The following is a 27,067-nucleotide window of genomic DNA, read 5'->3' on the forward strand; positions in this document are numbered from 1 at the left end:
TTGTTGTCGCGTTAACTGTGACGGCCGCAGTAGAAATTAGGCGTGTCACGATGCACACTGCCGTATGATCGTCCTCTGCTCTGTTTCGTTGTTCCTGGATAGTCAGCAGTCGTTTAGCTGGGGTCGTGTGCGCCAGCGCCTGGCCAAAGCAGACAGCGACCCTCACGTGAGCCATGTCAACATCTTAGCACGACCGCGCCGTCGTAGTGTCGGCCAGAGCGTGTCAGGCCCCAGAGTCCTCGGTCAGACGCATGTAAGTCCTGGCACGAATGGTCGGTGCGGGGAGCGATGACGTCGTGGGCTGAACAACACTTGTGAAGCACATCGTGCGTAGCCATGGTGCGCGTAGATGGCGAGGAAGTCTAGAGCATGTTCGCGGTGTAGAATGAGATGCAGGAGTGTGCGCGACCCCTTCCCGGGTGCATCGATATGTTGCGTTGTTTGTTGAGTTGGTGATGAGTGCACGTCGCTGGCTGAGAGACGGCGTCGGCCAGGGGCAGGTCTGGGAAAGTGCAGCCCGTGCGCGCTCCAGCGTCCGCCGCTGCTGGACCCAGACCTCACATTCTTACAAGCCATCACCCGCCTGCCGCCAGCCGTCTGCCTCCGTAAAGTGCTGCTGCGTGCTCGCCAGGCTCATCTTTCCATTATCCGACCCGTCTCAGCTGCATCGTGCGAGCCGTGAGTCGCCGGCACGTCTCTCACCGCGTCGAGCGCGCGTGTGGATCCTCATCCTTTCCAGCCCTGCAGGGCCGCCGAGTCCAGCACCGCGTCCGATATTGTTTTCAACCGCAACACACCACGACTCCTAATGCAGTAATGGCGCGCGAGAAAGGCTGCTGATCAAACGGACGCCAATCATTTTGGTGCGCCTCTGCAGCATACGATTGATAATTCGAGCACTGGCAGTGAGCCTGCGCCGCGGGAGAGACACATTGTGCATACCAGAAGGCACAGCGACATCCACATCCGTGTCGCGCAGATTGCAGCAGGTCCGTCGTCGAAGGTGAAGGCGTCGTATGCCGACGAGCGCCCGTTCAGGCCCAAACACCTTACAGCACGTCTTCACTTGTCAACAATGAGCGGCGGTCCGACCCCCTGCTGAACGCCTGCGACCTGGACACCAGCACTGCTTCCGTCGCCTCTGCGCCTCCACGAAGACACATCTGACACCAAGCACCATGTCGCGTTCTGACCAACGGATAACACTGCAAGCTCTCACACCCTTGACCAATACAGACTCGTCTCCGCCGCCTGGCAAGCTCGCCAGTCCGCGGTCCACGAGATCTTCATACGAAACGATGCAAACGTCTGCCGCCTCGCGTGCAGCGCCGTCGAGCGCGCCTGCCAATGGCACCGACACCATCACACCCATAAATACACCGCCCGAGACGCGGACATCAATCTTTCCTTCAGATGGCGCACTCGGCCAACGCATAACATACGACCCGCTCCTCGACTCGAAGTTAGACAAGAAGGCCCGTCAATCACGACCGCCGGCATACAAGCAAATACTGGATAAGGTATGAAGGTTACAATCGATATGACCAGATGTGGTCGCCCTGTGACATTAAGGCTAACTTAACTTGTGTTACAGGGCGACCCATCTCCGCCTCCAGATCCCCGTCTTGCCATAGCTGGCTACAGCACGGGCGCATATGCTATCAAGACCGTGGGACCAGCTGCACCTAAGACGAAGCTGCGAATGGCGCCTTATATTGCGAAACCGTACGCTTTCGATGCGCGCATTTCGTGCGGTCCCGGACCTGCAACGCAGGTGGTAGTCACTGGTTTTGATCCACTGACAGCGGATGCGCAATTGCGGGGTTTCTTCTCTACGTATGGCGAGGTCGAGAAGCTGCAGAACCAGGTCCATCCAGATAATGGCAGTCCTCTGGGAATTTGTCTTGTCAAGTTTCGCGACTCTGCGCCCATGCGCAATACACCGTCGGTCAAAGCATCAAACTCAGCGAAGCGCGCAGAGAAGGAGGGCACGGGTCAGCGAATTGGTACAGGCACCCATCCAGTAAGGATCCACACAGATCGCGAAGGAAGAAGATGCGCAAAGCTTGTGGCTATGGCGGTGCAGCAGACTCGCAAGGAGCAGGATAAGCTGCGGACCAGGCTTGCTGCACAATCAGCTAAAGTCTCAACACCCGCTACCCCTGCCAGCTTCGATCTGCCAGCAAACGTGCCTAAAGGACCTTCCGGGAAAGGCACGCGCCCGCCGATACCGATATCGATGCCTCGAGAGCCCTTGTCGCGCAAGGCAGCACTGTCCCACCTCATCGAACGCGAACCGATCAAGCCCACAATGAAGCGAACACCCTATCTGTTCATCGCTCACCAATACGTACCAGTATTGGCTACAACCGTCGACCATCTCAAGAGACGTCTGAAGGCCTTCAAATGGAGTGCAGTTCGGTGCGATCAGACTGGTTACTATGTCACGTTCGAAGAGTCGAAACGAGGAGAAGACGAGACCGTACGATGCTTCCGTGAATGCAACATGCAGGCATTGTTCACATACGTGATGAACATGGAATGCAACCAGTACGGTGACCCACAATATGAGCGAAGCCCGAGCCCAGAGAGGGTCCTTGCGGACAAAAAGCGAAAGGCTATCGAAGAGCGAATCGCTGAGGAAGAGGCTGCAGACCTGGAGTTTGAGAAGAAGCAAAGGGCTGACTCGCTCGACCCTGTCCTAGCCGCACTTGATCAACTCAAGCATGAGTTGTCTGAAAAGTTACTTGGAGACATCAAATCTCGCATCGCAGGCCCTGCGTTGCTGGACATCATGTCTTCAGAACGCCAAGCTGCGAAGCGCCGAAAGCTCAACATCCAAGACCCACAGATCAAGGAAAACAACATGTTAACACCCACATTGGATCCATTCGCCGCGGCGACTCCCAAAGGACGCAATGGGGGCTTCGCTGGACGACGTGGTCGCAATGCGCTTGGACTTATTGACCATAATAGGAGGGGTAAGAAGCCCCTTCGCGTTGTCAATGCATTCGCAGATGAGCGGAGGAAGGCGTCCGCGCCAAAGCCAAGGATTGCGCGTGGTTTGCATCGACAGATGCTGGAAATGTTCGAGCCGGCGGAAGAGTCAGACGACGAAGGCCGCAGTACTCTTACACGAGGCACAGAAGAGCAAGAGAGCCGACCAATCAGCCGTGCCCATTCCACTGATATCGAAGATGAGGAAGAGTCTTCAAGAGCCCACCGCGCAAAGCGGCGGCGTATCGAGACAGGTTGGGGTGAGGATAGCGACGAGGAGATGGACGACACACATGCCAGGAGTTTGCTTGCCCATTGTATTCACAAAGACCCCGAAAGTATGGCAGAGAAAGAACTCGAACAAGTTCTTGCTATCCTCCCGCGTTCTTCGCCTATCTGGAAGAAAGCGGACAAAGCACTCAAAGGCTTCAGGCGACTGCGAAAGATCGAACAAGAGGCGGACGCAATTTTTGGGGTGGAAACACCACCAGAAGACAAACTCGAGCCTACGGTTATCATCACCGATGAGGACGACGCGTCTAAACCCGTTGAGACAACCGAGAAGGAAGCACCTGCACCAGCAAAGAAGGGTACCGCCAAACCGAAGAAGAAGACCAAGAAGCAGATGCAAGAGGAGGTCAAGGCTGCAAAGGCAGAGGTCAAAGAAGAAGTTGCTGAAGTTGCTGACGCCGTCGAGGGAGAGCTTGCTGGAGTCAAGAAGCCTGAGATCGTTACAGAAGTGTCCGTCGCTGAAGAGACACCAGAAGATGACGATCAGAACTCCGTCTACTGGGGGGTATCCTCAGACGAACCACGCAAGACTGTTGAGGATGACCTCAGTGTGGTGATGGACATTGACGGATGGCAACACATGCTCAAAGACGAAGAAGATCTTAGGAACCTCAAGATTGCCATGCAGTCAATCGAGGCCGCCAAGATCCAAGACGCGCAGTCCTGGGCCTGGAAGCAGAAATCGATCAAGCACCTCAATAACTCCGGCGAGGCAGGCGTGTCACGCAAGGAGACCAAGATCGAAGGCTACTATTTGCCAAACTCTACGGGATCAGCCAGGACCGAAGGCGTCAAGAAGATCCGCGAGTCTGAGAAGTCGAAGTACCTGCCTCATCGTATTCGTGTCGTTAAGGAGCGTGAGGAACGTCAACGGCGAGCCAAGCAGGAGGACAAGTCGACCATCTCTGTTGAGGGCTTCAAGTTCACGACTGCTTCACAGAAGACATCGACCGCCAACTCTCGCGCAAACCGTGCCAACAACCGACGCATGGTCAACGATATCAACATCTCTAAGGTTTCCGGTGCTGATGGTGATGCTTTGCGCTTCAATCAGCTGAAGAAGCGCAAGAAGCTCGTCAAGTTTGATCGCTCTGCAATCCACAACTGGGGGTTGTACGCCGAAGAAAACATTGTTGCAAACGATATGATTATCGAGTATGTCGGTGACCGAGTGCGACAACGAGTTGCAGATCTTCGTGAAGCCAAGTATGACATGCAGGGTGTTGGTTCTAGTTACCTCTTCCGTATCGACGAAGATACGGTCATCGATGCTACGAAAATGGGTGGCATTGCGCGTTTCATCAATCACAGCTGCACACCAAACTGTACAGCAAAGATTATTCGGGTGGACAACTCAAAGCGCATCGTCATCTATGCGTTGCGCGATATCGGCAAAGGTAAACTTGGTCCCCCGCATCGTGTATCTCAACCATGCTAATGTTTTGCAGACGAGGAACTCACCTACGACTATAAATTCGAACGCGAGATGGATGCTACCGACCGCATTCCCTGTCTTTGCGGCTCCATCGGTTGCAAGGGCTTCCTCAACTGATCGCACTATCTTCCTCTCCATGGAGTACGACTGTCTTCAACTACGCTTGCGCAATCGCCGTCGCGCTTGAGCGCTTCTTCAACATTATCAGACGGATGTTATTTACGGTCAGGGTCGAAGCCGAGATTATTTGGAAGAGGTTGCATTCGACGGCGTTACTCATTCTTCACATATCTTAAGACGATCCCACAATGTATTATTGACAGGAAAGGGGGGTGGGTGTCTTTTTCATCCGGAGGCTATCAAGCTTGGCCTTTCTTGCATTGCACTTGGTGTTTCAAACCACATTGTACGATTTCGCCATGGTCCAGGGCCGCACGAAACGACTCGCGAGTTGCGCGAAACTGATTGTTTGCTCTATCTATCTGCGGATGCTACGGCATACCGCAAGACTTAGCTAGGTCTATTGAATGCGCATGTATGAGAGGATTGCAGCAATTGCTTCCTAAGAGCGAACCATGTATCACGATGCCCTGGCAGTGACTTGCGCTGTGGACAGCTGTCGGCAGTTTTAATTTCGGGACTGACAGTCTCCCGGTACTACGAGGGACACTTTAAGAGCCTGTCAGCGGCTTGGGAGTATCCGAGTGCATCGTCTTTCCACTTCGAGATCTCAGGGCCGCCGCCACGGAGCGCAGACGCAAGCAGACTGTTCCTGAGCACGATCAAATCATCGAGACACCCATGACCCTTGCTGGCGATAGAAAACCACAGGTATATCACCATCTAGCAGCTGAGAAAGTCCGAGATGGGAGGCCGAGACCATGCAATAATTGGTCGGCAGTGGCAGACTGGGGTGGAGGCCGTTGGCAGTTGGCAGTTGGCAGTTGGCAGAAGCTCAATGCAGGGATTACGTAGATGATGTACAGTTCTCAGCGAAGGCCAACGGGGTCGATGTGCAGAGTCTGAATGTTGAGAGCGTGTAATCTTCAAGCATAGCCTCCGTGCCCCAAAAGGCATCCGGCAGGGACAAATTCCCCAATGTTGCAAGACAAATTCCCCGATGTTGCAAGCCGAGTATGGCTCGATGTTCATGACTACGACAGAGTTCGGAAGGAATAACTGGCTTGCTTCCGACTTGCCTCTGACATCGGTCTTGCTCACGCTGCTTTCTTCGTTTTGTAACACACATACACCGGACTATGCTCCACTATTGACCGAACTACACAGACCAACTGGAGCAGAAGACCCTGCAGGTAGGTAGTCAACAGACATTAAAAACACAAAGGTGCAACAACGGCAAGATAGTAATAGATGGTCATTCAAGTCATACCCACTCCACCCCATTCTCTCTTTACCGCCGCTGGGGCCTCTCTTTACCGCCGCTGAGGCCTCTCTTTACCGCCGCTGAGGCCTCTCATTACCGCCGCTCAGGCCTCTCTCTACCGCCGCTCAGGCCTCAAAACCTCCCACCCATCCAGCCCCCTCAAATCCCCCTCATCATCCAATAAATTCCCCCCCCTCCCACTCTCCGTACTCAAGCCCGTCCCCGTCCGCGGCGGCAGCGCAGGCGGCCTGGTATCCGCATCCATCAGATTCGGCACCGGCTTCTTCTGACCCGACATGACAGGCGGGGGCGCCATGCTGCGCCTCGGCGTCTGCTCCGGCTCATCACGATAGCGCTGCGGCGGAGGCGCTGCGGCGGGACTGCCCCCCTTGCTGAGCAGCGAGGGCTTGGGCTTGAGGGGCGGGGGGGCGGGTTTGCGGAGGACTTGCGGCGCGGGCTTGCTGGCCATGGGCACTGCGGGGCCGGGGAGCGAGGGTGCGGGGGCGAGGGTGCGGGACGGCGGGACGGGGAGGGAGCGCGTCGATGCGGACGAGGCGTTGCGGCGCAGATGTGCGGTGGGGTCGCGGACGCCGTCCATGTAGGTGATTTGCTCGGGGTCGCGGGCGTTGTACTGCGGGACTATCATTTTCCGGGCCATGGGGTTCTGGGATTGGAGACTTGTCGTTGAGCTCGATGCGGAGGCGGGCTTGGCTGGGTTGTTCACGTCGACGTTCCGTGGGCGCTGGGAGCCGCGGGCGGGCGGGGGCTCTGGTCTGGCTCCCAGCTTGTTGATTTCGACCCAGTCGGGCTCTGGGCTGGGCGTGAAGGGATTGCTTGGGCGGGTTGGGTTGGGGATGTGGTCGTTGGAGGGCGGCTGGATGCGCGCCTTAGCCGGCAGACCTTTGGAAGATGAGTATCGAGGCGGCAATGGGGATGGAGAGGAGTATACCGTTGTCGAGCCACCACTTGCGCCGGTCTGAGCTTGCAGGCGGCAGGCCGGGCTCCACGCTCTCGTAGCCAATCAGGTCCTCGTCGTCCGACTCGTCTTCGCCAGGGCGTCCGGCCGCCCTGGTGTCTCCGACGAACGCTTTGCGTGAGCGGTAGAGCTCTTCCTTGAGATGGTCCTTTTTCTTCTCGTCAATCTTACGGACCATGAGCTGGAACGTAGCGTACACGGGACGGTGGTCGGAGAATCGAAGAGGTGCGGCATCGTAGTGGATTTGCCGAATGTTGTCACCTTTGCGAAGCACGCGGTCGCACCAGGCGGGGATGCGTGCCTTTTCGGACGTGTCGTACGTGTCTGTTCCAAGGTCGTACTTGTATGTGGGAGGGAAGGTGATGCGGGCCTCGGAGTAGTAAGGAAAGGTCAGGCCAGCGACCATCTGGAGGTTGAGCTGTGAAGAGTCAGCACGTGTCGTGGGCATCTTTCAGCAAGCGTGCCTACCTGGTCGTTGTCGTACAAGGTCTCGAGATCGTTTGTCTGGCACAATCTCTGGACCTTGTCGTTGCTCAATCCAATTCTGTAGTTGAAGTCGCCCAGCCAGATGACAGTGTCGTGGTCCTCGATCGAGCGGTTCCGCTGGAAGCGCAGACCATGGCTGATGGTCTTGTAATCGCGGTTGCGCTCCTCGTAGTTTGCGAATCCAGCGGCGAGATGTGCCGTGACGAGGCAGATTGAGGTGTTGGCGTACTCGATGCGGATCGCGACGGCGCCCTTGTTGCCGGCCATGCCAGACAGGCCCGTCTTTTTCAGACTGCCCTCGACGTTCTTGACGTTCTTGAGCTTGTCGGCGCGCACAAAGACGGACAAGCTTGCGCCGACCAGCTGGCCGCCTCGAAGCAAAACATACTCTTCCTGGCCGTGTCGTGCTGCATTCTTGTCCAGACAGTGCTTGACGGCCGACTCCCAGTCCTGCCTCCTTGTGGGTTCTGTGGACATGATCTGCTGCGGACTGAGTTCGACAATCTCCTGAAAGCCAACTGCGACAATCTCTGGGCACTGTTGCGAGGGGTCGACGTCGGGACATAGCCACGGCGACAGATCCTGATCGATGCCGGTCGTCTTGCCGTTGAGGTTGAACGTGCCGACAAGAATGTTGATCACGTCCGTGTCTGAATACTCTGGGGCGCGTCGTGTGAGCTCTGCGATGACGAAATCGTTTATAGGGTCGTAGAGGTGGACGGGCACTTGCCCCATCAGCCGACCAAGGAGCATGTCAATGGTGTTCTGTCGACCCTTGTCGGCAAAGTTGTTAATGTACGTCCTCGTGACGCTCTTCCTTGCATCTGCCAGGGCACCGGCGAGCGACATCTTCCCGTGCCTCGTAAACGAGGATTTCAGTGCGCCCGTTCCTGCGTATATCCGGGACAGAGCGTCGCCGTTGTCTGCCCACATGCTCGAGTGACGGACCCAGAAGTCCTGGCTTCCCGCCAGTCGTTTGTGGCCGAGGAATATCTCCAGCGCCATCTTGCTGACAATGGTTTGCACGAGGTTCGTCCGGTCCAGGCAGTCGAGGCAGTTGGTCCTGAAGACGCCTTCCTGAGCCAACACTGGTGTCGAACGCCTCACGCAACGATACTGGCCACTCGATCCAATGCGTTCGTCGACGTCCTCGGACAGGTAGTATGCAAACCCGTCGGCCGAATCCTGGATCCACCGCGCAATCATGCTGGCCATCTCGTACCCACCCGGCCCTCGCGTCTCGGCATGGAAGTCGTATTCGGTAAGCTTGATGAGCTCGTGTTCGCGGTCCGACTGGCCAGATGCAGCGTTCAAGGGGCTGTTTTTGATGTGGTGGCGATATCTGTGGCTGAGCTCAATCTCGTTTGGCTTCTCGTTGCTGAGCAGATTGACCGCATGGACGGCACCGTACGCGAGCTCCAGATTCTCAAAGTGCTTGTCAAAGGCGGGCTGCGTGGCTTCCGGGCCTCTTGTGATGGTGATCTTCTGCTGTCCGGGCAGGAGGCCAGACTGCTGCTCCCAGAATATGGGAACACTGCCCCGAATCTGCACGTACGAGAAGCAGGCCCCGGACGGTGCCCAGTAGACCGTCTCGGACTCGACAAAGTTGGCTACATTGCCATCGTCGTCTATTCCGCGCGAGTTGAACCTCGTCCCAGCTCTTCGGCAGGACAGCCTCGAGATGAGCGTCATGGACGAAGGCAGTCCTGAGCCGCGCACCTTGACGGGAGCCGACGAGATGGGGACCGTGACGGTGAGCGCGAAGCCACGGATCGCAGACGTCAGGATGCCCGACGCATCCAGCGCATCCTTGTCCCTCGGCGCGAGCCTGCTCCTGAAGTCGACCAGCGGCTGGATCATGTACGAGTTCCACAGGAACCCAGCGTCGAGGCTGTCGAGCGACACCGTCGCCGCGTCAGACGAGCGGTCCTGCAGGCGCCGCGTCAGGTCAAAGTCGGAGCTGTAGTAGAAGGTGCCGCCGCTCAGCAGCTTCTTCAGGGCCGAGCACGGGTGCTCGAGCGGCGACTGGCCTCTGGTGCCGCCGAAGCCCGTCTCATAGTCGTCGTCCAAGGAGTCGGTCGCGTAGGGGTTGACCTCGTCGCTGAGGAAGGCGTCGTAGTAGGCGCTGGTGAGGCAGCAGAAGCCGACCGAGTGGATGCGCTGCACCGTCTCGCCCGGCCGCACTGTGGCGACCTTGCTGGCGCCGTTGACGACGACGAGGAAGACGTCGCCGTTCACGGTGATCAGGCCGAGCGTGCCGTGGACAGTCACCGAGTGCAGCGCGCGGTAGTCGTCCAGGTCGACGTCATCGGTGCGCGCAAACTCGACCATGCAGCGCGCGGCGGCGGCGGCGCCATTGCTGCCCAGCGACGTGCTGGAGGCGTTCGGGTTCGCATTGCTGGGGTCGGTCGACGAGGAGCTGGGGCGCAGGACGAGCGCGTGGGTGGGCGTGCTGAGGGCGATTGCGCGGGTCGGGTACTCTCTGATCAGGACGCGAATCGACATTCTCTCGCTCTGCTACGCGGCGGGCATGCGCGCAAGCAGGCGGCGTGACGTAGAGAGACGAGTCGTGTCAGGCAAGCAGGCACGTGTGGTTTGGCGGCCATGCAAGACTGGATCCACTCGGCCGTCTTGCTGGCCATCCGATTGGAGTTTGACAGACTGCACAGTTGCAAATCACGCTTGTAGCACGCTTGTAGTCGCTGCAGCGCGCTTGTAGTCACTGTAGCGCGCTTGTAGTCACTGTAGTGCCGTAGGAGAAGTAGATTCGTAACTGCATCGGATCGTCTATAGACATGACTCGCAGGGAAACAGCGCCGCAAACACAACATGCACTCATCGTCTCGTCTCGTCTTGTCTCGTCTCCTCTCGTCTTGTCTTGTCTTGTCCTGTCTCGTCTCCTCGCCTCTCGTCTCCTCTCTTCTCGTCTCCTCTCTTCTCCTCTCCTCTCGTCTCTTCTCGTCTCCTCTCTTCTCGTCTCTTCTCGTCTCCTCTCTTCTCGTCTCCTCTCGTCTCGTCTCCTCTTGTCTTGCCTCGTCTCCTCTTGTCTGGCCTCGTCTCGCCTCGTCTCACCGCCCGTAGTCCCTCCTCCGCCTGCCGTCGTCCACAATCGTCACCCTCGTCCGCTCGTCCACGTAGCTGCCCCGACTCCTGCTCCGCTCCCGCCCATAGCCCACGTTGACCCGCGACCTGCTCCGCTCCCTGCCGCCGTGCCTCGCGCCTCCGCCAAAGCTGCTCTCGCTCCTCACCGGATCCACGTACCGGTAGTGCTCGTACTGCGGCGCCCGCTCGGGACTGTACGCCCGCTCGCGCCTGACCTCGCGCTCCCTGTACACGTACTCGCTGCGATTCGGGCTCGACGAGCGCGAGCTGTAGCTCGAGCGCGGACTAACCTCAACATAGTGCGCCGCGCCGTGGTGGCTGTGGCGGCTGCTGATGTGGCTGGGCGGCGGCTGCGGAGCAGGCACGGGCATCGGTGCTGGCGGCGGCTCGAAGAACACGGGCACAGGCTGCGGCGGCGGGATCGCCAGCGGCTTTGGCTGCGGCGTGGGCACTGCTATGTAGGATGCCGACGGCCGCGGGGACTCGTGGCGCACCACTTCGCGCGAGTAGCGCGTCGTTGAGTGTCGCGACGCGCGACGGCGGGGCGGAGAGTGGTTGTGCCGCGAGACCACTCGGTAGGGGACTACGACGTCTTCTTCTTGCTTGACCTTGACGAGACACATGCTTTTAGGTGTCGCGTGCTGCTTTGCTTTTAGGTGCCGCGTGCTGCGTTGCTTTTAGGTGCTGCGCGCTGCTTTACTTTTAGGTGCTGTGCGCTGCGTTGCTTCTAGGTGCCGCGTGCTGCGTTGCTTCTAGGTGCCGCGCGCTGCTTTGCTTTGGGCGCGCCGTGCTGGGTGTGCGATCGCGATGTGATTCGTGGGACGATCAATGTGGGGTCCACTGGACTGGCGAACAGTGTGGAGAACGGAAGCGGGTGCGCGAGCGAGCGGGCGAGCCTTGCGAGCTGGAGAGCTGCGAGGAGCGAAAACACAGAGTGCGCGAGACGTCAGCGCAGAGGCAGAGCGAGCGGCGGCTGAAGAGACAGTTGGACGCAGTAATCGGGCTGGCAGCAGCCCAGCCACACCACGCCTGCATCCATGGCAGACCCCATGTCGAGGTCAAGCGCAGGCTCGGTGACGAGTTTCCAACTGCATCTGGCCAAGTGCCCTGTCAGCCGCCGTCGCTAGCTCCAGGTACCGGCGGCCGCTCGACCATGGCTTCACCGCTCAGGCTCGCATCTCACTCTTTGCCGCAGCATTGACGCAGTGTGTAACATGCATGCTCGTGATCGTTGCAGTATTGACAAAAGAACCGCCAGTCTTCCAACACATGATTACACGCTAGTCGCTGATATCGTACCCGTGACAACGTTAGGCATCAAAATCCCCTCCCTATGTATCCGTCCTTCGTAACGCGTGTTGTGCTGGAATTGCGCTCAGAACGACCACTAGTCATCCATGGGCTTGTCCTCCAGCGTCACTCCCCGGGGCGCAGGGTCCTCGAGCGTTACGCCGCTTGGCCCGCCGTCCTCGTTGGCATTTGCGAGGCTCCTGAGACTACCAGTCGAGTCGCGATTGCCTCCCCTCTTGAGGCTGCCCATCGAGTCTCGGTTGCCTCTCGCCAGGCTTCCTGCGTGCTTCCTGCCGCCGAGTGCTAGTGGCACACGTGTGCTCGACGGCGCTGGGTGCTCAACGGGTGAGAAGGGAGTGGGCTCGTGCATCTCTGCCGAGCGAGCAGCCACTGCCGAGGGCGGGGACGCATCAGATGCGTTGTCTGATGTGCCATTCGTAGTAGCGGCAGCAGCACTAGCGGCAGCGCTGGGACTGTCAGGGTCGGGAACCTCCAGAGACCCACGGTTGGTAGGAGCCTTCCGTGATTCCGTGGGCGAGTTAGCCGTGTTCACAGGGAAGCGTGTCTGACTGCGGTCACGGCGGTGAGAGCCGCTGCTGCGGTTGCTGGGGCCAGGTGAGACGCCTCGAGGAGATCGCTGCGCAGCAATCGCTCGTTGGCGTTCCTCCATGTTGGCACGTCGATTACTCTCGTCTGTCGAGATGGCGCGGGGGCGCTGCGAGCCAGATGCAGAGTGAGTGAGTGTGCTGGCTCGCTTCAACTCTCCAAAGATGGCGTCCTTGTGGGCAAACAGATCGCGCACAAGCCGGTAGCTGTAGCGCTCATTCATGGTCAGGGTGTTCTCCAGTCTTGGACGGAGAATGCAGGGAGCAAGAGCGTTTGCCAATGCAGCAACGTAGGTCTCGTCAGCTGAAGTCAACTCGATCAGGCGAGTGAAGTGGGTGCAGATTGCGTCTAGCGACGCAATGTTGGCGAGACGAAGCTGACCAAGCGTGGATTGAAGGACTGCAACTCGTGTTGCTTCGTCCACATCCGTTGCGGTAGTGCTGTAGATGGTCTTGACGATTTCGTAAACGTGCGATGAGACAAGCGAATCTAGCACTGTTAGACGGTGCTCAGATATTTATCAGGCATCACTTACCGGGGAGTTCAAGGAGGTAAAGCTTCAGAACGCTTGCAACAATGGGTATATCGTACTTCTCGAGGATGTCGTCCTCGAACCTCTTGCCGGTGTTGATGGCAGCTCGCAGATTGTGTGTCTGAGCCAGCGGTACGTCAACCAGCCAGATGCCACGACGAGCCTCGTCGCCCTCGAGATCTGGGTAGTGGTTGTCGAGGAAAGTCAGAATTGTCGTGATCAGGACAGGGACACGCTTCTTGTCCGAGCGAGCTCGAGCCTCAAGATCAACACCAAACGTCTGCTCGTCGACCGAGTTGTAGTAGTTCTCGTAAGTCGTGACCTTGGGCACGAATGGCCCAGTGCGGTAGTTTTCCAGCATGTAACGAAGATCGCCGAGAGGCTGAACAGTCTCCTGGAACAGCATCATCTTGTCGACCGTGCTCTGCAAGCTGGGAATCACGTTGCTGACAGCGCCTGAGAAGTCGAGAATGACAGCCTTGATGGCCTTTAGCCTGTCCAACTCGCAGCGCTCCATGAACTTCAGGTGGTCAATCATTGCCTCCTCCAAGTTGCATCGCAGAGAGTCCAGCTTCTTGACGGCGGCCTTGTACCGCTCATCGGACTCGCGAGCCTCTCGTCGCAGCCTCTCTGGCGGTGTCTCGTTGGGATGCTGGTTGTTGAGCGGGTTCCAGCCCTGGAGGTACTCCTGCACAACGCCGCCCGGTGAATCCACGGCGAAGCTGTCGTTGGACATTGTAGATGCCGCAGTGCCTGCGCGTCCCAGGGGTGTCTTCTTCTCGGGAACGCCTGTGATGGTGAAGACTTTAGTTTTCCACTGGTAATTCATGCGAGAGCTGTTTGCAAAGGTGTTGCCAACGTTGCCGATGAGACGCAAGAAGCCGTGAGTGACCATGTCCTGGCCAATTCGCTCTGCATAGCTGACACTGGTTGCGCCAAGGTGCTTTTGGATATATTCGGTGATGTCGGCGCCATTGGAGCAGTTCTGGTACGTTCCAATGATGGGGACCTTGACTTCTCCAATCTTGATAGTTTCCAGCATGTGCGTCAGGATCTTCGTCATCTGCTCGGGCTGGTAGGTCTCGTCGCCAAGATCGATGGGCTCCTCCTCCATCTCCTCAGGCTCCGTCATCTTGATCGTGGGGACCTTTGACTTGGGACTCGCGAGGACCTCACTTTGGGGATCTTGGAAAGCCAGCTTATCCTCCTCTTCCAGATCCTCCACCAGTCGGCACTTGTTGTAGTACTGCGAGCGGAACTTGCGCACGGCGTCAGCCTGCCGGTCGTGGATCTTAATGCGCGATTGGAGGTCGTCCTGCGAGGTCTGCACACGGGCAGCATGCGCCTCGCACCAGCGGCCGAAAGGGTTCACGACGAGTTCGCGGATGTTCGAGGCGATCTTGTTGTGGTTAGACGCAGCAGCCTCCATCTCAGCGCGCACGCCGTCATAGGCCTGGCAATCGTCAGCTGCAGACTTGGTGGCTCTACAAGTCCAATCGCACCTTTCGTACGCTCGCACCCTCATCTTTGGAGAAGCCTCCGGTTATGCGCTCGGTGGTTGGCGTGATGTTGGAGAGGCTGGTGCCATATGCTTCCTCGGCGTCGGCACGCAGGCGGGCAACGGTGAGGATCTGCTGGTTCTCCTGCACGCCCTGCTGCAGCTTTCCAAACAGCACTCCGAGGCCTGTTCGTGGTCAGCAACGATAGCGCCTCCAGCTGCGCCGCACAGCTTACCACCCGCATAGTCTTGCGACCAAAAGGACGCAGCAAAGCCCGTATTGGCCATCGTAACGACGTCGCTTGGGTATCAAAATGCAAGAACTCCTCGTGGACCGTGAGTAAGAAAAGGCGAGACTAGGCTGAGACAAGCTTCGACAGGCGTTGGTAGTGAGCGTGGAGAAGGAAGGTCTGGGGAACACGCAAGCGCAAGCCCTGTGATGTAATGCCCGTGGTGCGGCCTTGGTTGGCTGCGCACGATTGAGCGGGAGGCTGGTGTTTGGCGTGGGCACACTGTGCGACAGATGGGCGTTGGGCTCGTTGAGACGAGAACGAGAGAGGATTGCAGCTCTTCAGGAGTTTTGCAGGCCAGCTGTGGCAGAGCTGAATGTACGAGGACCCCTGTCAGGCTTCTGTCACTTGCTGGCACAGCTAGGCTGGGACTGCTTGTCTGCAGCTAAAAATACCAGCGTCAATTCACCGAACTGCACCTTTCCCTGCAGGGGTTAGGCTCGTGACCCTTCGAGCACCCTACAGTCAAGGCATCATAGGGGACGGGTCGCTAGCAAGAGCTCTCGAGCGTTGCTCGTCAAACGGCGAAAACGACTTGTCAGCGTCGACAGGCCAAAGCGTCTGCTGTGGCACACAACTCTCCCTGCAGCACGGCACACCTCCCGTTCAGTATGTGTGCGCCTTGAGTTTCTGGTTGCAGCAGTTATTGAGCAGCGAAGGTTGGCCTGACGAGTGATTCTTCAACGCCTGTTAATTAGGTATTTTGCCAGAGGTTGAAATTGATCACCATCACCCCCACCACTAGAGCCATTCAGGAGATTGCCTCCACCTCTGTCGCCCGGCGGCGAACACCGACTGTCTCGGCAGGCTGCACAGTTCGACTGTTCGTACCAGCACCATGGGCCCCTCTCTGCCAGCAAGCGAGTTCAACTATGCTCGCCAGATCAAATACTGGCGGCGAAATCTGAAGACATACCTCCCGCACTACTACACCGGCAATGATGCCAACCGGATGACCCTGGCTTTGTTCACTGTGTCCGCACTCGACATACTAGGAGATCTGGACGGAGCGCTGTCCGCGGAGGAGCGCCAAGGCTACATCGATTGGGTGTACAGCTGTCAACTGCCAGAGGGAGGTTTCCGGCCATGGCCCGGTTCCAATTTTGGAAAGATCAGGAATGACGAGAACAAGATCTGGGATCCAGCGCACGTGCCGGGCACGTTCTTTGCGCTGCTCACTCTCATAGTGCTCGGAGATGATCTGGAGAAGGTCAAGAGAAGGGAGATTCTGTTGTGGTTGAACAGGATGCAGAGGCAAGAGGGTGGCTTCGGCGAGACATTGGGCGGGGATAACTTCATCCACGGCGGCAACGACTCGAGGTTCGGATACATGGCCACGGCGATCCGCTGGATACTGCGCGGTGACGACGAGGGGCCATGTGGCGATATCCCAGACATCAGAATAGACGACTTCGTCACGTGTGTATGCGAAGCCGAATCCTACGACGGAGGCATTTCGGAAGCCCCATACCACGAGGCCCATGCTGGTTTCACGAGCTGCGCCATTGCCGCTTTGCACTTTGTGGATCGCCTGCCACAGCCACCTGGACAGGTTCCGGACGGTCGCAGGCGCGGAGTCACGAACCTCAGCAATACCTTGCATTGGCTTGCTTCGCGTCAGACGGCAACGCTCGAGGAGGATGACAAAATCGACACGTATGACGATGAGACGGACACAGCAAACACATGCCATGACGCCCACTCTTTCGTCAAAGTCAGCACGCACCCGACGGTCTCCATGGAGACCACGACGGGCTCGCAACTCAAAGTGCCGTTTGATCTTGCCTGGGTCGGGATGAACGGACGATGCAACAAGATTGCAGACACATGCTACGCATACTGGGTCTCGTCGCCTCTCCAGATCCTCGGCCGCATGGACATCATCTCAACAAAACCGATTCGCAGATACCTGCTGGACAAGACACAACACGCAATGGGGGGCTTTGGAAAGGTCGTGGATGACCCGCCGGACATGTACCATTCCTTCCTGGGCATGATGGTGTTGGCGATGTTCGGAGAGCCGGGACTGCAGAACGTCAATGCAGCGCTGTGCATCACAGACAGGGCGAAGAAGCATCTGGAGTCGCTGCCGTGGAGGAGAGAGGCCATAGCTTTGATACGGAGCAGTGGTGGGAACGGTGCGGACAGGATGCAGATAGATTTGTAGAGCGTGTATCCAGCAGGCCTGATTCTGCGGGCACGCCAAACTACGCTATACAATGTCGCCATGAAGAGCAGCCATGAAGAGCAGCCATGAAGAGTAGCCATGAAGAACAAGCTACCTGGATGCTGTTCAGCTGCAGCACAAGCTGATGCAGCCGTCACACTAGCGCGTGGACCCCTGCAAGAATTTCGAAAAGCACTCGAGAAATACAGCCCTCTCCAAACCCGACAAACCCCTCTACACCTCAATAGTCCCCAGACACAATCCGCAGACACAAATCCACGATGCGCAACGCACCGCCCCCGAACAAGAAGCGCAAGATCAAAACGGTGCACGAGGAGAAGATCGACTTCGACCCGGCGGCGCGCGAAGAATACCTGACGGGGTTCCACAAGCGCAAGGTCGAGCGGCGCAAGCACGCGGAGCAGGAGAATGTCAAGAAGGAGAAGGAGGAGAAGCTGCGGTTGCGGAAAGAGGTAAGCGTGTGCGGTGTTTGCAAGATTCGAATGGAATTCTGCGGTGCTTGGGGCCAGCGGCGGAGATTCGAATTGAATTTCTGCAGAGTCTGAAGTCAGCGTGCGGAGATTCCAAGGGATTTCTGCATTTGAAGAGATTTCTGCATTCCAAGGGATTTCTGCATTCCAAGGGAATTCTGCCGTATTGGAAGTCGAGATTTGAATATGGAAACTAATTCTCGTAGTTGCGAGAACAGCGCAAAATCGACCTGGTCAAGCACGTCAGCGAGACGAACCGGCTGATGCGGCTGGCGAACGGCGACATCCCCTCGGAGGCCGAGTCGGAAAGCGACTCCGAGATGGACGCAGCGACGGGCGAGCCGACGTTCACGGGCTTCGACGAGCCGATCAACCAGGAAGACGAGTACGTCGACGAGGAAAAGTACACGACGGTGACGGTCGAGACGGTGGGGATAAGCCGCACGGGGTTCTCGCGGCCGGGCGAGGAGGCCGAGGAGCTGAGAAAGGAGCGCGAGGCGAGGGAGGAGCGGGAGAGCGAGGAGAAGAAGAAGAGGGTGTGGACCAAGGAGAGGCCGAGGAGCGATCGCCCCAAGAAGAAGAAGGTCAAGTTTAGGTACGAGACCAAGGCGGAGAGGAAGGTGGAGAGGATGAAGCAGGGCATGAAGAAGAAGAAGCTGGCGGAGAAGAGGAGCAAGGCCAAGGAAGAGTAGGGTGGTGCGATGGAGGTTGGTTGATTTGGCTTGATACCCAGTTACGGATCATATGCATGGGTGGAGTTTGGCGCAGCATAAAATCGGTGCAAGAGCTCAAAATATGGATGAAGTGCAAGAGCTCAAAATATGGATGAAGTGCAAGAGCTCAAAATACGGATGAAGTGCAAGAGCTCAGAATATGGATGAGGTGTAAGAGGCTCAAAACAATGACAAAGTGCAAGAGCTCAAAACACTGACAAGGTGCAAGAGCTCAAAACACTGACAAAGTGCAAGAGCTCAAAACACTGACAAAGTGCAAGAGCTCAAAACACTGACAAAGTGCAAGAGCTCAGAATATGGATGAGGTGCAAGGCTCAAAACACTGACAAGGTGCAAGAGGCAAGAGGCTTGTTTGTGAGATGCAGTCGGCCTAGCACGACTTCTGATACAGAACAAAAGAGCACGCATCACAATCAGAGAACAGCGTAAACGTAGAAAGGTGTGATTGTGCAGAGCGCCAGCAGTGTTGCTCCATGAGGACACATCAACAGTGTACAAAGCCCGCCATCGACGCTACAGAAGACGACCGATATATGCAATAGGGGAAAAGGGGTTGGCTGTGATGCGGGCTCCTATCCGTCTCCACCGCTCGTAGATGCGCACGGTTGCCCAGTCATCTCGGTGTGGCCTGGAGAAAGTGGAAAAGTGGAAACGTGATGCTCTAGACGGGGTAGTCCACTGGCAAACAAGTCAACAATCGCAAGGGAGACGCGAGTCGGGCAGAGATCAGATGTTACCGATCTCCTTGACAAAGTCATCGAGCTCCTTCTTGGTGTCGGCGTATTTCTTGGCCATTTCCTCGTACTTGGACTCCCACTGGTCCCGCGACTGCTCGAGAGCCTGGACTTTGCGTTCGTAGTGGCCCGACTTGACGTCGGTCTGGCGGAGCCTGGGGGCGTCAGTCAGCATGGGCGTGAGGGGGCGGGCGCGGGCGGGCCGCTCACTTCTCGTTGAGCTCGCGAATGGTCCTGTCAGACTCCTCAGCCTCTTCCTCAAGCACCTGGATCTTGCGCTGCAGGCTCTCGGCCTGGCTACCGGCCTGAGCGCCTGCACCGGCCTCGTCCTTGAACTGCTTGACTTGCGCTTCGAGCTTCTCAACCTCGCCCTCGAGGACAGAGTTCTTGTGGGAGAGCGACGTGATCTCCTGCTCCTTCTGTGTCGTCTCGCTCTCGAGCTGCTTGACCTTGGTCTTGTACTCCTCGGCCTTGGCGCCGCTCTCGTCGGCCTCGACGCGGAGAGCCTCCATGCGCTGCGGCGGACGTCAGCGCCGTCGTGCAGCGGGTGCAGCCCGCCCCAAAAAAGGGTCTGGCGGGGTAGCGGGCAGACTCACCTTCTTGATCTGGTCCATGGCGGCGGACGGGAAGGGTGGGAGGGGGGTTTTGTGTAGGGAGAGGAGTGTGCGGGTGTGCGAGTGTGTGCGGAACGGCCAGCGAGGTCACAGGGAGCTGTGGACGGCAAACGGCTGCGGTGTTGATTGTTGTCTGAGAATCGGGGCGAGCTGGCAGGCTGGCCATGCGGGCGTGGACGCCGCCAAACCAAAGGGGCACCCCTGTCTCGCTCGCCAAAGCCCCTGCCACACCGCCTTGGGGCCCAGCTCGGGCAAGCTCGACGGGCGCTGGCCGCCTGCTCCTGTTGCCCTTGGCAGCGCCGCTGTAAACAAACGAAGCGTCAGCGCCCGCGAGCGCCCGCCTGCGCCCGCCAGCACCCGCCAGCACCACCACGACCCACCACGACCCACGGCTCGCTCCATGTAACCGCGGCCATGGCCACTCTCGCAGCACACGACCAGGAAAATGCAGTGCGCAGCCTGCAGCTCGGGCCTGCCGGAAAGCCGCTGGCTGCCGGCGCAAAGAGCCTCGGCGCCAAAACACCGGGCAACAAAGCCCCCAAGACGCCGTTCAAGGTCCCGCTCAACGACGAGAACGTCTTCACCAAGGCCGGCAAGGGCGATGGAAAGGGCAGCCTGGTCATGCCCACCAACAAGGGCGGCAAGCTCGATGCCAGCGCCTTCGTCACCCCGGCGGGTACGCGATGAGACGATGCAGCGACATGGGCGCGGCTGACACCAGAGACAGGCCCCCGCAACCGCGCCCCTCTCGGCGCAAAGACAACCAACGCCAAAGGCAAGGCCTTCCAGACGCCTGCGCCGCTGGGCTCCTCCGCCAGAACCCTCAAGGCAAGCCCGCGCCTGCGCCGACCCAAGGTCAAGGTGCACCAGCCCGAGGTCGACGCCGGGTCCGAGGATGACGTCCCAGAGATGGAGTACATGCCGCCAAAGGAGGTCCCGCTGCTGGACGACATGGACGACTACATCCCCAGGGACTGGGACTTGTCCATACTCTCGGGCCCGGACGCCATGCGCGGCATCACCAGCGCGTACCACAACCCGACCGAGGACGACGGCCGCACGAGGGGACAGCGCGAGTTTGAAGAGAGCCTGGAGCGTGACCGCAAGAAGAGGGACGACGAGTTTGACCGCGTCTTTGCAGCACAGATGGCCCAGGACGATGCCGAGACCAGGCGCTACTTTGGCATCACGGAGCCCAGGAAAGAGGCGCCAGAGCGCAGGAAAGAGGCGCCAAAGCCCACGGTCAGGGCGACTGCAACTGCTCGCCCGGCTACCGGTCTCTCGACAATGCGCGCCCGCTCGGCAGCCACCGCGCTTGCTCCCACAGATGGTTCTACGCCCAGGGTTGGTGCCTCGACGGCGGCGGCACGCGTACCGACTGGGATAGTGTCGGGCAGGAAGACGTCCAAGACCCCTGTAGAATCTACAACGACCCGCCACGCCCGCCACGCATCTGCTTTGGCGTCGTCTAAGAGCACCATTGGCTACGCCCAAGGCCGCGCAGTGCGCTCAGGCTCAGCCATGCGCCCGCCCCTCTCAAACGTCACCAAGCCCGTTGGTCCCAGTGTTTCCACTGCCAGGCGCGCGGGCAGCACAATGCCGTGTTTTGCAACTGGACACCAACGCACCGCCAGCGCTGCGGCTTCGACCAGGCCGCGTCCATTCTCTCGCTCAAGCTCGACCTCGACCAACGCTACCCTGGTTGCTCCGTCACAGGCTGATGCGTTTGAGGAGACTGCTGAGAGCGAAGAGCGCGAGCTGCAACTGTTGGCTCTCCAGGACGACATGGGCGGCGACGACGAGTGGCTGAGCAGCTTTGGCAACCAGCTGGGCCGTGTCGACGCGCTCGAGGACGACTATGCAGACTTTGAGCTGCAGCTGCCCGAGGGCATTTGAAGGCAGTGGTCAGCAAGACCGGCGCCGTTGCTTGTGGGCTAGACCAGACTGTCTTTGACTGTGTGACGATGGAGGCCAGATTGTTTCTTTTGTATGCTTCATGACGATTCTGGAGTTTTGTTTGGATACCTCTGTTTGTTTTTGTTTCCACCGACCGGGGATGCTCTTGATTCCACCGACCCGGGATGCACTCGATTCCACCCACACGGGATGCACTCGATTCCACCCACACGGGGATGCTCTAGATTCCACCCACACGGGGATGCTCTGGATTCCACCCACACGGGGATGCTCTTGATTCCACCCACACGGGGATGCTCTGGATTCCACCCACACGGGAGCGACAAGGTCGAGTCTGTAGCAGTAATTGTGACATTACTATCCACTCGTTGTAAACTTGAAGTTTGAGTAATGCTTCTTCTCCACATCACGGACGTGAGACAGCAATTCATTCGATGCATTGATTTCGTGACTCTACGTGCTTCGCCCTCAAGTACGTCCTTCGTCCTTCGCCCTCAAGTACGTCCTTTGCCCATGCAGAAACAAACCCACAGTTCACCCAGCGCAATGCGACCGGCCAGAAAATGCGCACACAAAACGCCACGCTAGAATCCCACAATGAGGCAGGCTCCCCGCACACAGTCTTAGTCTCTGCTCCTCTGCCGCCCGCCTCCAGCGAATCACCCCCACAACGCCCGCCACGCTACTCAGAGCCCGACTGCACCGCCGCGGGCGCCGTCGTGATCTCGTCGACGGCGTACAGGTTCTGGTTCAGCAGCTTGTTCATGGTGAACATGTGCACGCGGTCCTGCTTGAAGACGGCGCGCATCGCGTCGTCGCACCGGATCTGCCGCTTGTCGCTCGGGTCCTGCAGCTCGCGCGCCTTGACATACTCCCAGATCTTCTTGACCGTCTGCGGGCGCGAGAGCTGTGTTTCGTTCAGCAGCGACGAGAGCGCAGGCGAGAGCGCCATCGGTTTCTGCGGGACGGGACAGTCAGTATATACCATCGTAGCGAGATGGGATTGGCACACGTGTGCACGGCGAGTCGACGTACGTGGAATCCTCCTTTCCGGCTGGGGCTCTTCTTCTCCTTGTCGCTGCCCGACGCAATGTCGCTGTCGTCCTCGTCCTTGACGCGGTTGGAGCTCTTCTTCTTGGTCTTCTTCTTGGGCGCGGGCGCTTTCTTGCGTGTGTTCCCTCCGCGGGTTGCGCGGCCGCTGCGCGCGTTCTCCTCCGCTTGTAGCTTGCGCGCGAACGCTGCGTCGTCGTCTTCGGTCGCCTTGCTCTTCTTTGCCTTCTTCGGCGGCGGCGCCGCGTCTTCGAGCGAGGAGAGCGCTGATTCCGAGTCGGGCGAGCGCTTCTGCTCGGGGGTCGCCGAGGTCGAGGCCGCTCCGTTTTCGACCGTGGGTACAGGCTCTTGCGGCTCGGTGGCGGTGCCGTTTTCGTCCGAGTTGAACCTGTCGAAGCGCTGCATGATGAGGGCGGTGATCGCATCCTGGGCGGGAGTTAGCAGAGAACCAGGCTGCGCGCGCAACTGACGTGCCTTTTGATTCGACGTGTCATGGCCAATTCGCTCTTGTAGTCCCTTGCGTATGCGCTTTGCAGAGATGGTGTTGAGGTCGCTGGCGCGAAGGATCTCGTCGATTATGACGGCATAAGAAGCCTCGACCTCGGCGGGGAGAGGATCTGATCAATGCAAGTAAGCGGTTGCGGCATGTGAAATGCTCGATGAGCACTTGCCGGACATGGCTGCGGTATTGGGCAACGACCTCTGCGTCTGGCGACAGAAGTGTAGGTGTCAAGTCGAGCAGAGCTCCAAGTCGAGCCACGGAATCACGGGTCGGCGCGAACCGCGTGGTTTGGATCAGAATCCGGTTCAGAGGGTGGGGAGGCCGCTGAAGTTGATATCCAACGAAAGAAAGGATATTCACACGAAACGGCGCGTGGTACTTGTACAGAGGCCCTCTCGCACCAAACACCTGTCGAAGCGTGGCTGAACACACGTTCAAGACAAGTGAGAGAGTCGGGCGGTCTAAAACGGTAGTGCCGGCGGGGTTCACCCTGCAGCAGTGCGGGTACGAAGTAGAGCTGTGCAGAAAGGAGCGTCTTTAGGACAAGGTCGGTGCCAGGGAACGAGTCGCGGAGGTGAGCTTCAGCTGGAGACCACACGAGACGTTCAATTGATGTTGCACCGTGAGCGGTGATGTGAAGTGGTCATCCGTCGCCAGGCCGCACAAGCCAGGCACCAAGGTGCCGATCGGAGAGCGGGAGAGGCTGGGGAAGCTCTCCCAAGGCTGAGATGCAGCTTGACAGCACAGCGACAGCACTTGCAGGATATGCGCAATTCAAGACACTACCATGCAAGATGCAATGTGCCACAATAGGCAGGTCAAAGGAATATGGAGCATGGAAGGAGGAACGGCGCTTGTTTGATGTTTGTGTCCAACAGACGGCCTGAGTTCAAACTTGCTCCGCCGAAGCTCTGCACATCTATCCCAATCCGGCAATCGCTATTACTTGTGTTGCAGAGCCGCATGCTGACAGTGGAGTGCCATCAGTTACATGACCCAACAGCCAACCCCATACATTTGCTTTTCGACTGCACTCTTGATCTGGTACCAGTCTGCTCGCCGTTCCGCATACTCGTATACCTCTTCTGCCCTGAAGATGCCGTGATAACGGTCTGTGTCTGCTATGATGGTCGCAATCTCCTTTGCTTCCTTTGGCGCGATCAGGTAGATCTGAGAGAGTTCGCGAAGAGCAGCAAAGTACTGCATGAGTGGTTTGTTCCGCAACGAGACGATGTAAGTGTTGTAGGCGTTCATATCACTGCGTTCGTCAGTAATTGTGCAGAGACAAGTCTTGCCTGCAGTCTTACCTGATCAACACGATAGCACCGTCAACGCTCACTCTTTGCCGCTTGAGGTGCTTGCAGATCGCGGTGAACAGTCGCACGCCGACTTCTTGGTTGAAGACGTCAAGCACGTTCTTGTCTGTGCTACCAATCAACATGCTCGTGTGTGACGACACCATGTCGACGACCCTCTTCGCTGTCTCGCTAGGCCCAATATCCGACAACTGTGCCATTCCATTGGGCCCAACTGGCGGATTGAAGTCAGATGGCTGCTGTAGCGTGCCGCAGAGGTATTCCACTTCATCCATGAGCACGTCAATACCCTTGTTCAGTCCTGCAGCTACGCGCTCGTCAAGCATCGACTCAAACTTCTTCTTCTCTTTCGCTGCGAGACTGAGAAAGTCATCGCGGTCGGTAAGATTGGCAGCAACCAACTCCTGCAGATAGAACACTTCTACCATCTGTTGGATCAAGTCACCAACGTTGACAAGCTCAAGAAACGCTACTAAAGGTGCCACGCCCTCTTTGCTGTGATCCGCTACCTCGCGAGGCTTGTAGTCGGCCAGATGACCCACAGCCTTGTCGAAGCCAAGTTTCATGTGTCTAGTACCGAGGATCTGCACGAGGAAGATGAAGATCTGTTCACACTGCTCTTTCGCTTCTTCGCCAGACTGTCCACCAAGCCTGACGAACCGTGCTGCTCGTTCGAGACTTGATTTTGCTTTGTGCGTCAAATCAAGCGCAACCTCTATGCTGAAAAGTGTCCGAATACCCTCCAGGCGAGAGTTCATGATCGCTGCTTTCGCTGCTAGCTCAGTTGTGGGAACTTGCAATCCAGGGGAGCGTGCACCGTCACCAGATGGAGTGTCTGATCTTGCTGGTGCTTCTAGCCCGCCATTGCCGTTGACTGCTGGTGTAGCGATTACCGAGTTCCTAGATCCGGAACCGCCAATTGTCGGGAGCACGTTGACAGGCATCATCACAACCTTCTTGAAGGACGAAAGAAAGTCCTGCTTGGCTGCCTTCCGATTGACGTTCGACATGTAGAAAGTCTCAGTTGTTTGCTCCTCTGCACTAAGCCGCTTCTCCCACACCTCGACCTGTTCGACCGATTTTCGTTTGAAGAAGTCCAGCTCCTCTTGCAGATACAGGTCGATATGTTGCTCGAAGCATCGTGAAATGATGCGGATTGCCTCTTCCTGAAAATTAGCCTTCGAGCCCTTCGTTGGCTTCAGAGAGATGGCAAGTTGCGATGCTTGATCGAAAACACCTGCTACAGCTTTGAGGTAGACGTCGGTACTGACGTCGTGTGCTTCATCAAATAGAGACGTGATGTACTCGGATATGATGTCTTCAGCAACACGTTCCAGGAATGGTTGGAGCACGTCAAAGGATGGTGGAAAGACCCGGTCGATGATTGTTGTCTCTTCGTTCAGGGCGATAGCTAAGCCATGGAAGAATTCGCGTGATGGCTCCAATGTAAGTTGGCTAGAGCTGAGATTCGGTAGGCAGTCCCCTGGGTTGCCGAGCTTCTCCTTGTCCAGCATCATAGGATGGTTGTGGATGAAAGAATCCAGACATGCAGCGCCACCATTCAACTGAAAAAGAACAGATGCAAAGCGCTTCATACGTCCATCGTAATCCTTCTCTTCACATCCCGTCTCGAACTCCCTCAGTACGGCGTTTTCGAAGATACCAATCATTGTGTCCAGCTTCTCCTCGCGCTGACTCCACCCTTGCGCGGAATCACTCTTCGCAAACGTTTTCAGTTGCGCGAGCATCACCGCTTGTTGCTCCGGATCTCGGTATGTACGAAACAAAACAGGGTCTGTGTGACTTCTTGAACGTGCCAGGTCGAAGTAGTATGGTGCCAGCGCTCCGTAAACCATCCCATATTCCTGTCGAGCTCTGCCCCTGATCGAGCGTACACCCGAGATGACCCTCAGTGCAGCTTGCGGTTCTATCATCGGTGATCTTGCTTGCGGCGCCGTGAACGTGGGTGTCAAGGTCATATCGTTGAAGCCTTTGTCGAGCGTCAAGGATCGACCTCTTACCTTTTGCTCCAGCGACTGCCGCTGTATATCTTCGTCTGCGTCGAAAAGCGTCATACTACCGCGGGACGGCTCCACTCCACCTATCCCTAGTCCAGCAACAGCTCCCTGTCCCGGTACGCTTGTTTTTTGAGCCTCTTCTGCTTTTTGGCTTTCGACTGTTCGGCGTATGGCCTCTTCAAACCGTTGTTTCGCCTCGAAATCATTCCAACAGCCCATGCTCTTCAGCCTCTGTATCCAGCGCGTATCATCGTACACCATCTCCTGCATGCGCTTCGAGGTTCGGGCGAACGAGAACATGTCGGCGACGGGGAGGTAATCGAGGATCGTGTTGATGAGTTCTACGGAGGTGAGTTAGGATATGTGTTTCTGCTGGTTTCGAATACGCACCTGCTGGCAGAATAGCTTTGGAGTCGTCAACCATCTTCGTGGTGCGCAGTGAGGCCAACACAGCCAGCTGCGCCTGGGGCGGCGCCCGCTTGAAATTCGATTTTGTAGCCATTTTACTGGCTAATATATGTCTAGATTATCCTACATGCGGTGTAGTAATTCTTGCGGTCATATTCGCGTTTGTAGACTATTCGCGCGTGAGCGTTGCGGAGAGCGAGTGAGAGTGCGGGCGGGCTTTGGTGAGTGT

General features: G+C 57.6%; 10 protein-coding genes across 10 annotated transcripts; 4 read left to right on the forward strand and 6 right to left on the reverse strand.

Moving 5' to 3' along the window:
• The first annotated feature begins 994 nt into the window (after nt 1–994).
• On the forward strand, nt 995–5,027 carry M421DRAFT_129446 (SET domain-containing protein). Its single transcript, XM_033587365.1, has 3 exons — nt 995–1,520; nt 1,595–4,685; nt 4,737–5,027. The coding sequence occupies exons 1-3, from the start codon at nt 1,179–1,181 to the stop codon at nt 4,838–4,840; spliced, it is 3,537 nt and encodes a 1,178-aa protein (XP_033450028.1). The 5' UTR covers nt 995–1,178; the 3' UTR covers nt 4,841–5,027.
• Nucleotides 5,028–6,222: 1,195 nt separating this feature from the next.
• M421DRAFT_4220 (uncharacterized protein) lies at nt 6,223–10,074 on the reverse strand (the record flags this gene model as incomplete). Its single annotated transcript, XM_033593023.1, has 3 exons — nt 6,223–7,007; nt 7,057–7,501; nt 7,552–10,074. 3 exons carry the CDS (start codon nt 10,072–10,074, stop codon nt 6,223–6,225), a joined length of 3,753 nt encoding a protein of 1,250 aa, XP_033450029.1.
• A 563-nt stretch (nt 10,075–10,637) lies between these two features.
• On the reverse strand, nt 10,638–11,294 carry M421DRAFT_4221 (uncharacterized protein; the record flags this gene model as incomplete). Its single annotated transcript, XM_033593059.1, has 1 exon — nt 10,638–11,294. One exon carries the CDS (start codon nt 11,292–11,294, stop codon nt 10,638–10,640), a length of 657 nt encoding a protein of 218 aa, XP_033450030.1.
• A 764-nt stretch (nt 11,295–12,058) lies between these two features.
• On the reverse strand, nt 12,059–14,885 carry M421DRAFT_4222 (uncharacterized protein; the record flags this gene model as incomplete). The annotated part of the gene is made up of 4 exons (XM_033593089.1): nt 12,059–13,056; nt 13,103–14,552; nt 14,602–14,783; nt 14,834–14,885. The coding sequence occupies 4 exons, from the start codon at nt 14,883–14,885 to the stop codon at nt 12,059–12,061; spliced, it is 2,682 nt and encodes an 893-aa protein (XP_033450031.1).
• Nucleotides 14,886–15,725: 840 nt separating this feature from the next.
• Nucleotides 15,726–17,054, forward strand: M421DRAFT_100241 (geranylgeranyl transferase type I beta subunit; the record flags this gene model as incomplete). Its single annotated transcript, XM_033586493.1, has 1 exon — nt 15,726–17,054. One exon carries the CDS (start codon nt 15,726–15,728, stop codon nt 17,052–17,054), a length of 1,329 nt encoding a protein of 442 aa, XP_033450032.1.
• Nucleotides 17,055–17,195: 141 nt separating this feature from the next.
• M421DRAFT_129573 (uncharacterized protein) lies at nt 17,196–18,377 on the forward strand. Its single transcript, XM_033587368.1, has 2 exons — nt 17,196–17,527; nt 17,752–18,377. Exons 1-2 carry the CDS (start codon nt 17,336–17,338, stop codon nt 18,235–18,237), a joined length of 678 nt encoding a protein of 225 aa, XP_033450033.1. The 5' UTR covers nt 17,196–17,335; the 3' UTR covers nt 18,238–18,377.
• Nucleotides 18,378–18,739: 362 nt separating this feature from the next.
• M421DRAFT_419568 (uncharacterized protein) lies at nt 18,740–19,721 on the reverse strand. Its single transcript, XM_033592162.1, has 3 exons — nt 19,610–19,721; nt 19,224–19,528; nt 18,740–19,168 (listed from the first exon to the last, which is right to left on the reverse strand). The coding sequence occupies exons 1-3, from the start codon at nt 19,625–19,627 to the stop codon at nt 19,006–19,008; spliced, it is 486 nt and encodes a 161-aa protein (XP_033450034.1). The 5' UTR covers nt 19,628–19,721; the 3' UTR covers nt 18,740–19,005.
• A 236-nt stretch (nt 19,722–19,957) lies between these two features.
• Nucleotides 19,958–21,815, forward strand: M421DRAFT_129684 (uncharacterized protein). The gene is made up of 3 exons (XM_033587371.1): nt 19,958–20,303; nt 20,355–21,284; nt 21,378–21,815. Exons 1-3 carry the CDS (start codon nt 20,042–20,044, stop codon nt 21,521–21,523), a joined length of 1,338 nt encoding a protein of 445 aa, XP_033450035.1. The 5' UTR covers nt 19,958–20,041; the 3' UTR covers nt 21,524–21,815.
• Nucleotides 21,816–22,226: 411 nt separating this feature from the next.
• M421DRAFT_59859 (SWIB-domain-containing protein) lies at nt 22,227–23,215 on the reverse strand (the record flags this gene model as incomplete). The annotated part of the gene is made up of 2 exons (XM_033595721.1): nt 22,227–22,502; nt 22,580–23,215. Coding segments are annotated over 2 exons (912 nt in total), but the record flags the coding sequence as incomplete, so codon positions are not given.
• A 717-nt stretch (nt 23,216–23,932) lies between these two features.
• Nucleotides 23,933–27,054, reverse strand: M421DRAFT_419571 (secretion pathway protein Sls2/Rcy1). Its single transcript, XM_033592163.1, has 3 exons — nt 26,821–27,054; nt 24,404–26,771; nt 23,933–24,354 (listed from the first exon to the last, which is right to left on the reverse strand). Exons 1-3 carry the CDS (start codon nt 26,930–26,932, stop codon nt 24,084–24,086), a joined length of 2,751 nt encoding a protein of 916 aa, XP_033450037.1. The 5' UTR covers nt 26,933–27,054; the 3' UTR covers nt 23,933–24,083.
• Nucleotides 27,055–27,067: the final 13 nt, after the last annotated feature.

The sequence above is a fragment of the Didymella exigua genome (genome assembly GCF_010094145.1).
Source record: "Didymella exigua CBS 183.55 unplaced genomic scaffold M421scaffold_10, whole genome shotgun sequence".
Lineage (NCBI taxonomy): Eukaryota > Fungi > Ascomycota > Dothideomycetes > Pleosporales > Didymellaceae > Didymella > Didymella exigua.

What these genes read in the sequence shown, in the direction of transcription:
- M421DRAFT_129446 (XM_033587365.1), top strand. Translation starts at nt 1,179, where the DNA reads ATGTCGCGTTCTGACCAACGGATAACACTGCAAGCTCTCACACCCTTG. An exon ending in ACAAGCAAATACTGGATAAG is followed by an intron (nt 1,521 to 1,594) that starts GTATGAAGGTTA and finishes CTTGTGTTACAG; the next exon opens with GGCGACCCATCTCCGCCTCC. An exon ending in GTTGCGCGATATCGGCAAAG is followed by an intron (nt 4,686 to 4,736) that starts GTAAACTTGGTC and finishes AATGTTTTGCAG; the next exon opens with ACGAGGAACTCACCTACGAC.
- M421DRAFT_129573 (XM_033587368.1), top strand. Translation starts at nt 17,336, where the DNA reads ATGCGCAACGCACCGCCCCCGAACAAGAAGCGCAAGATCAAAACGGTG. An exon ending in AGCTGCGGTTGCGGAAAGAG is followed by an intron (nt 17,528 to 17,751) that starts GTAAGCGTGTGC and finishes TAATTCTCGTAG; the next exon opens with TTGCGAGAACAGCGCAAAAT.
- M421DRAFT_419568 (XM_033592162.1), bottom strand. An exon ending in ATTCGCGAGCTCAACGAGAA is followed by an intron (nt 19,169 to 19,223) that starts GTGAGCGGCCCG and finishes TGACGCCCCCAG; the next exon opens with GCTCCGCCAGACCGACGTCA.
- M421DRAFT_129684 (XM_033587371.1), top strand. Translation starts at nt 20,042, where the DNA reads ATGGCCACTCTCGCAGCACACGACCAGGAAAATGCAGTGCGCAGCCTG. An exon ending in CGCCTTCGTCACCCCGGCGG is followed by an intron (nt 20,304 to 20,354) that starts GTACGCGATGAG and finishes CACCAGAGACAG; the next exon opens with GCCCCCGCAACCGCGCCCCT. An exon ending in TGCGGCTTCGACCAGGCCGC is followed by an intron (nt 21,285 to 21,377) that starts GTCCATTCTCTC and finishes CTGAGAGCGAAG; the next exon opens with AGCGCGAGCTGCAACTGTTG.
- M421DRAFT_419571 (XM_033592163.1), bottom strand. Translation starts at nt 26,932, where the DNA reads ATGGCTACAAAATCGAATTTCAAGCGGGCGCCGCCCCAGGCGCAGCTG. An exon ending in CAAAGCTATTCTGCCAGCAG is followed by an intron (nt 26,772 to 26,820) that starts GTGCGTATTCGA and finishes TCACCTCCGTAG; the next exon opens with AACTCATCAACACGATCCTC. An exon ending in GGTGCTATCGTGTTGATCAG is followed by an intron (nt 24,355 to 24,403) that starts GTAAGACTGCAG and finishes TGACGAACGCAG; the next exon opens with TGATATGAACGCCTACAACA.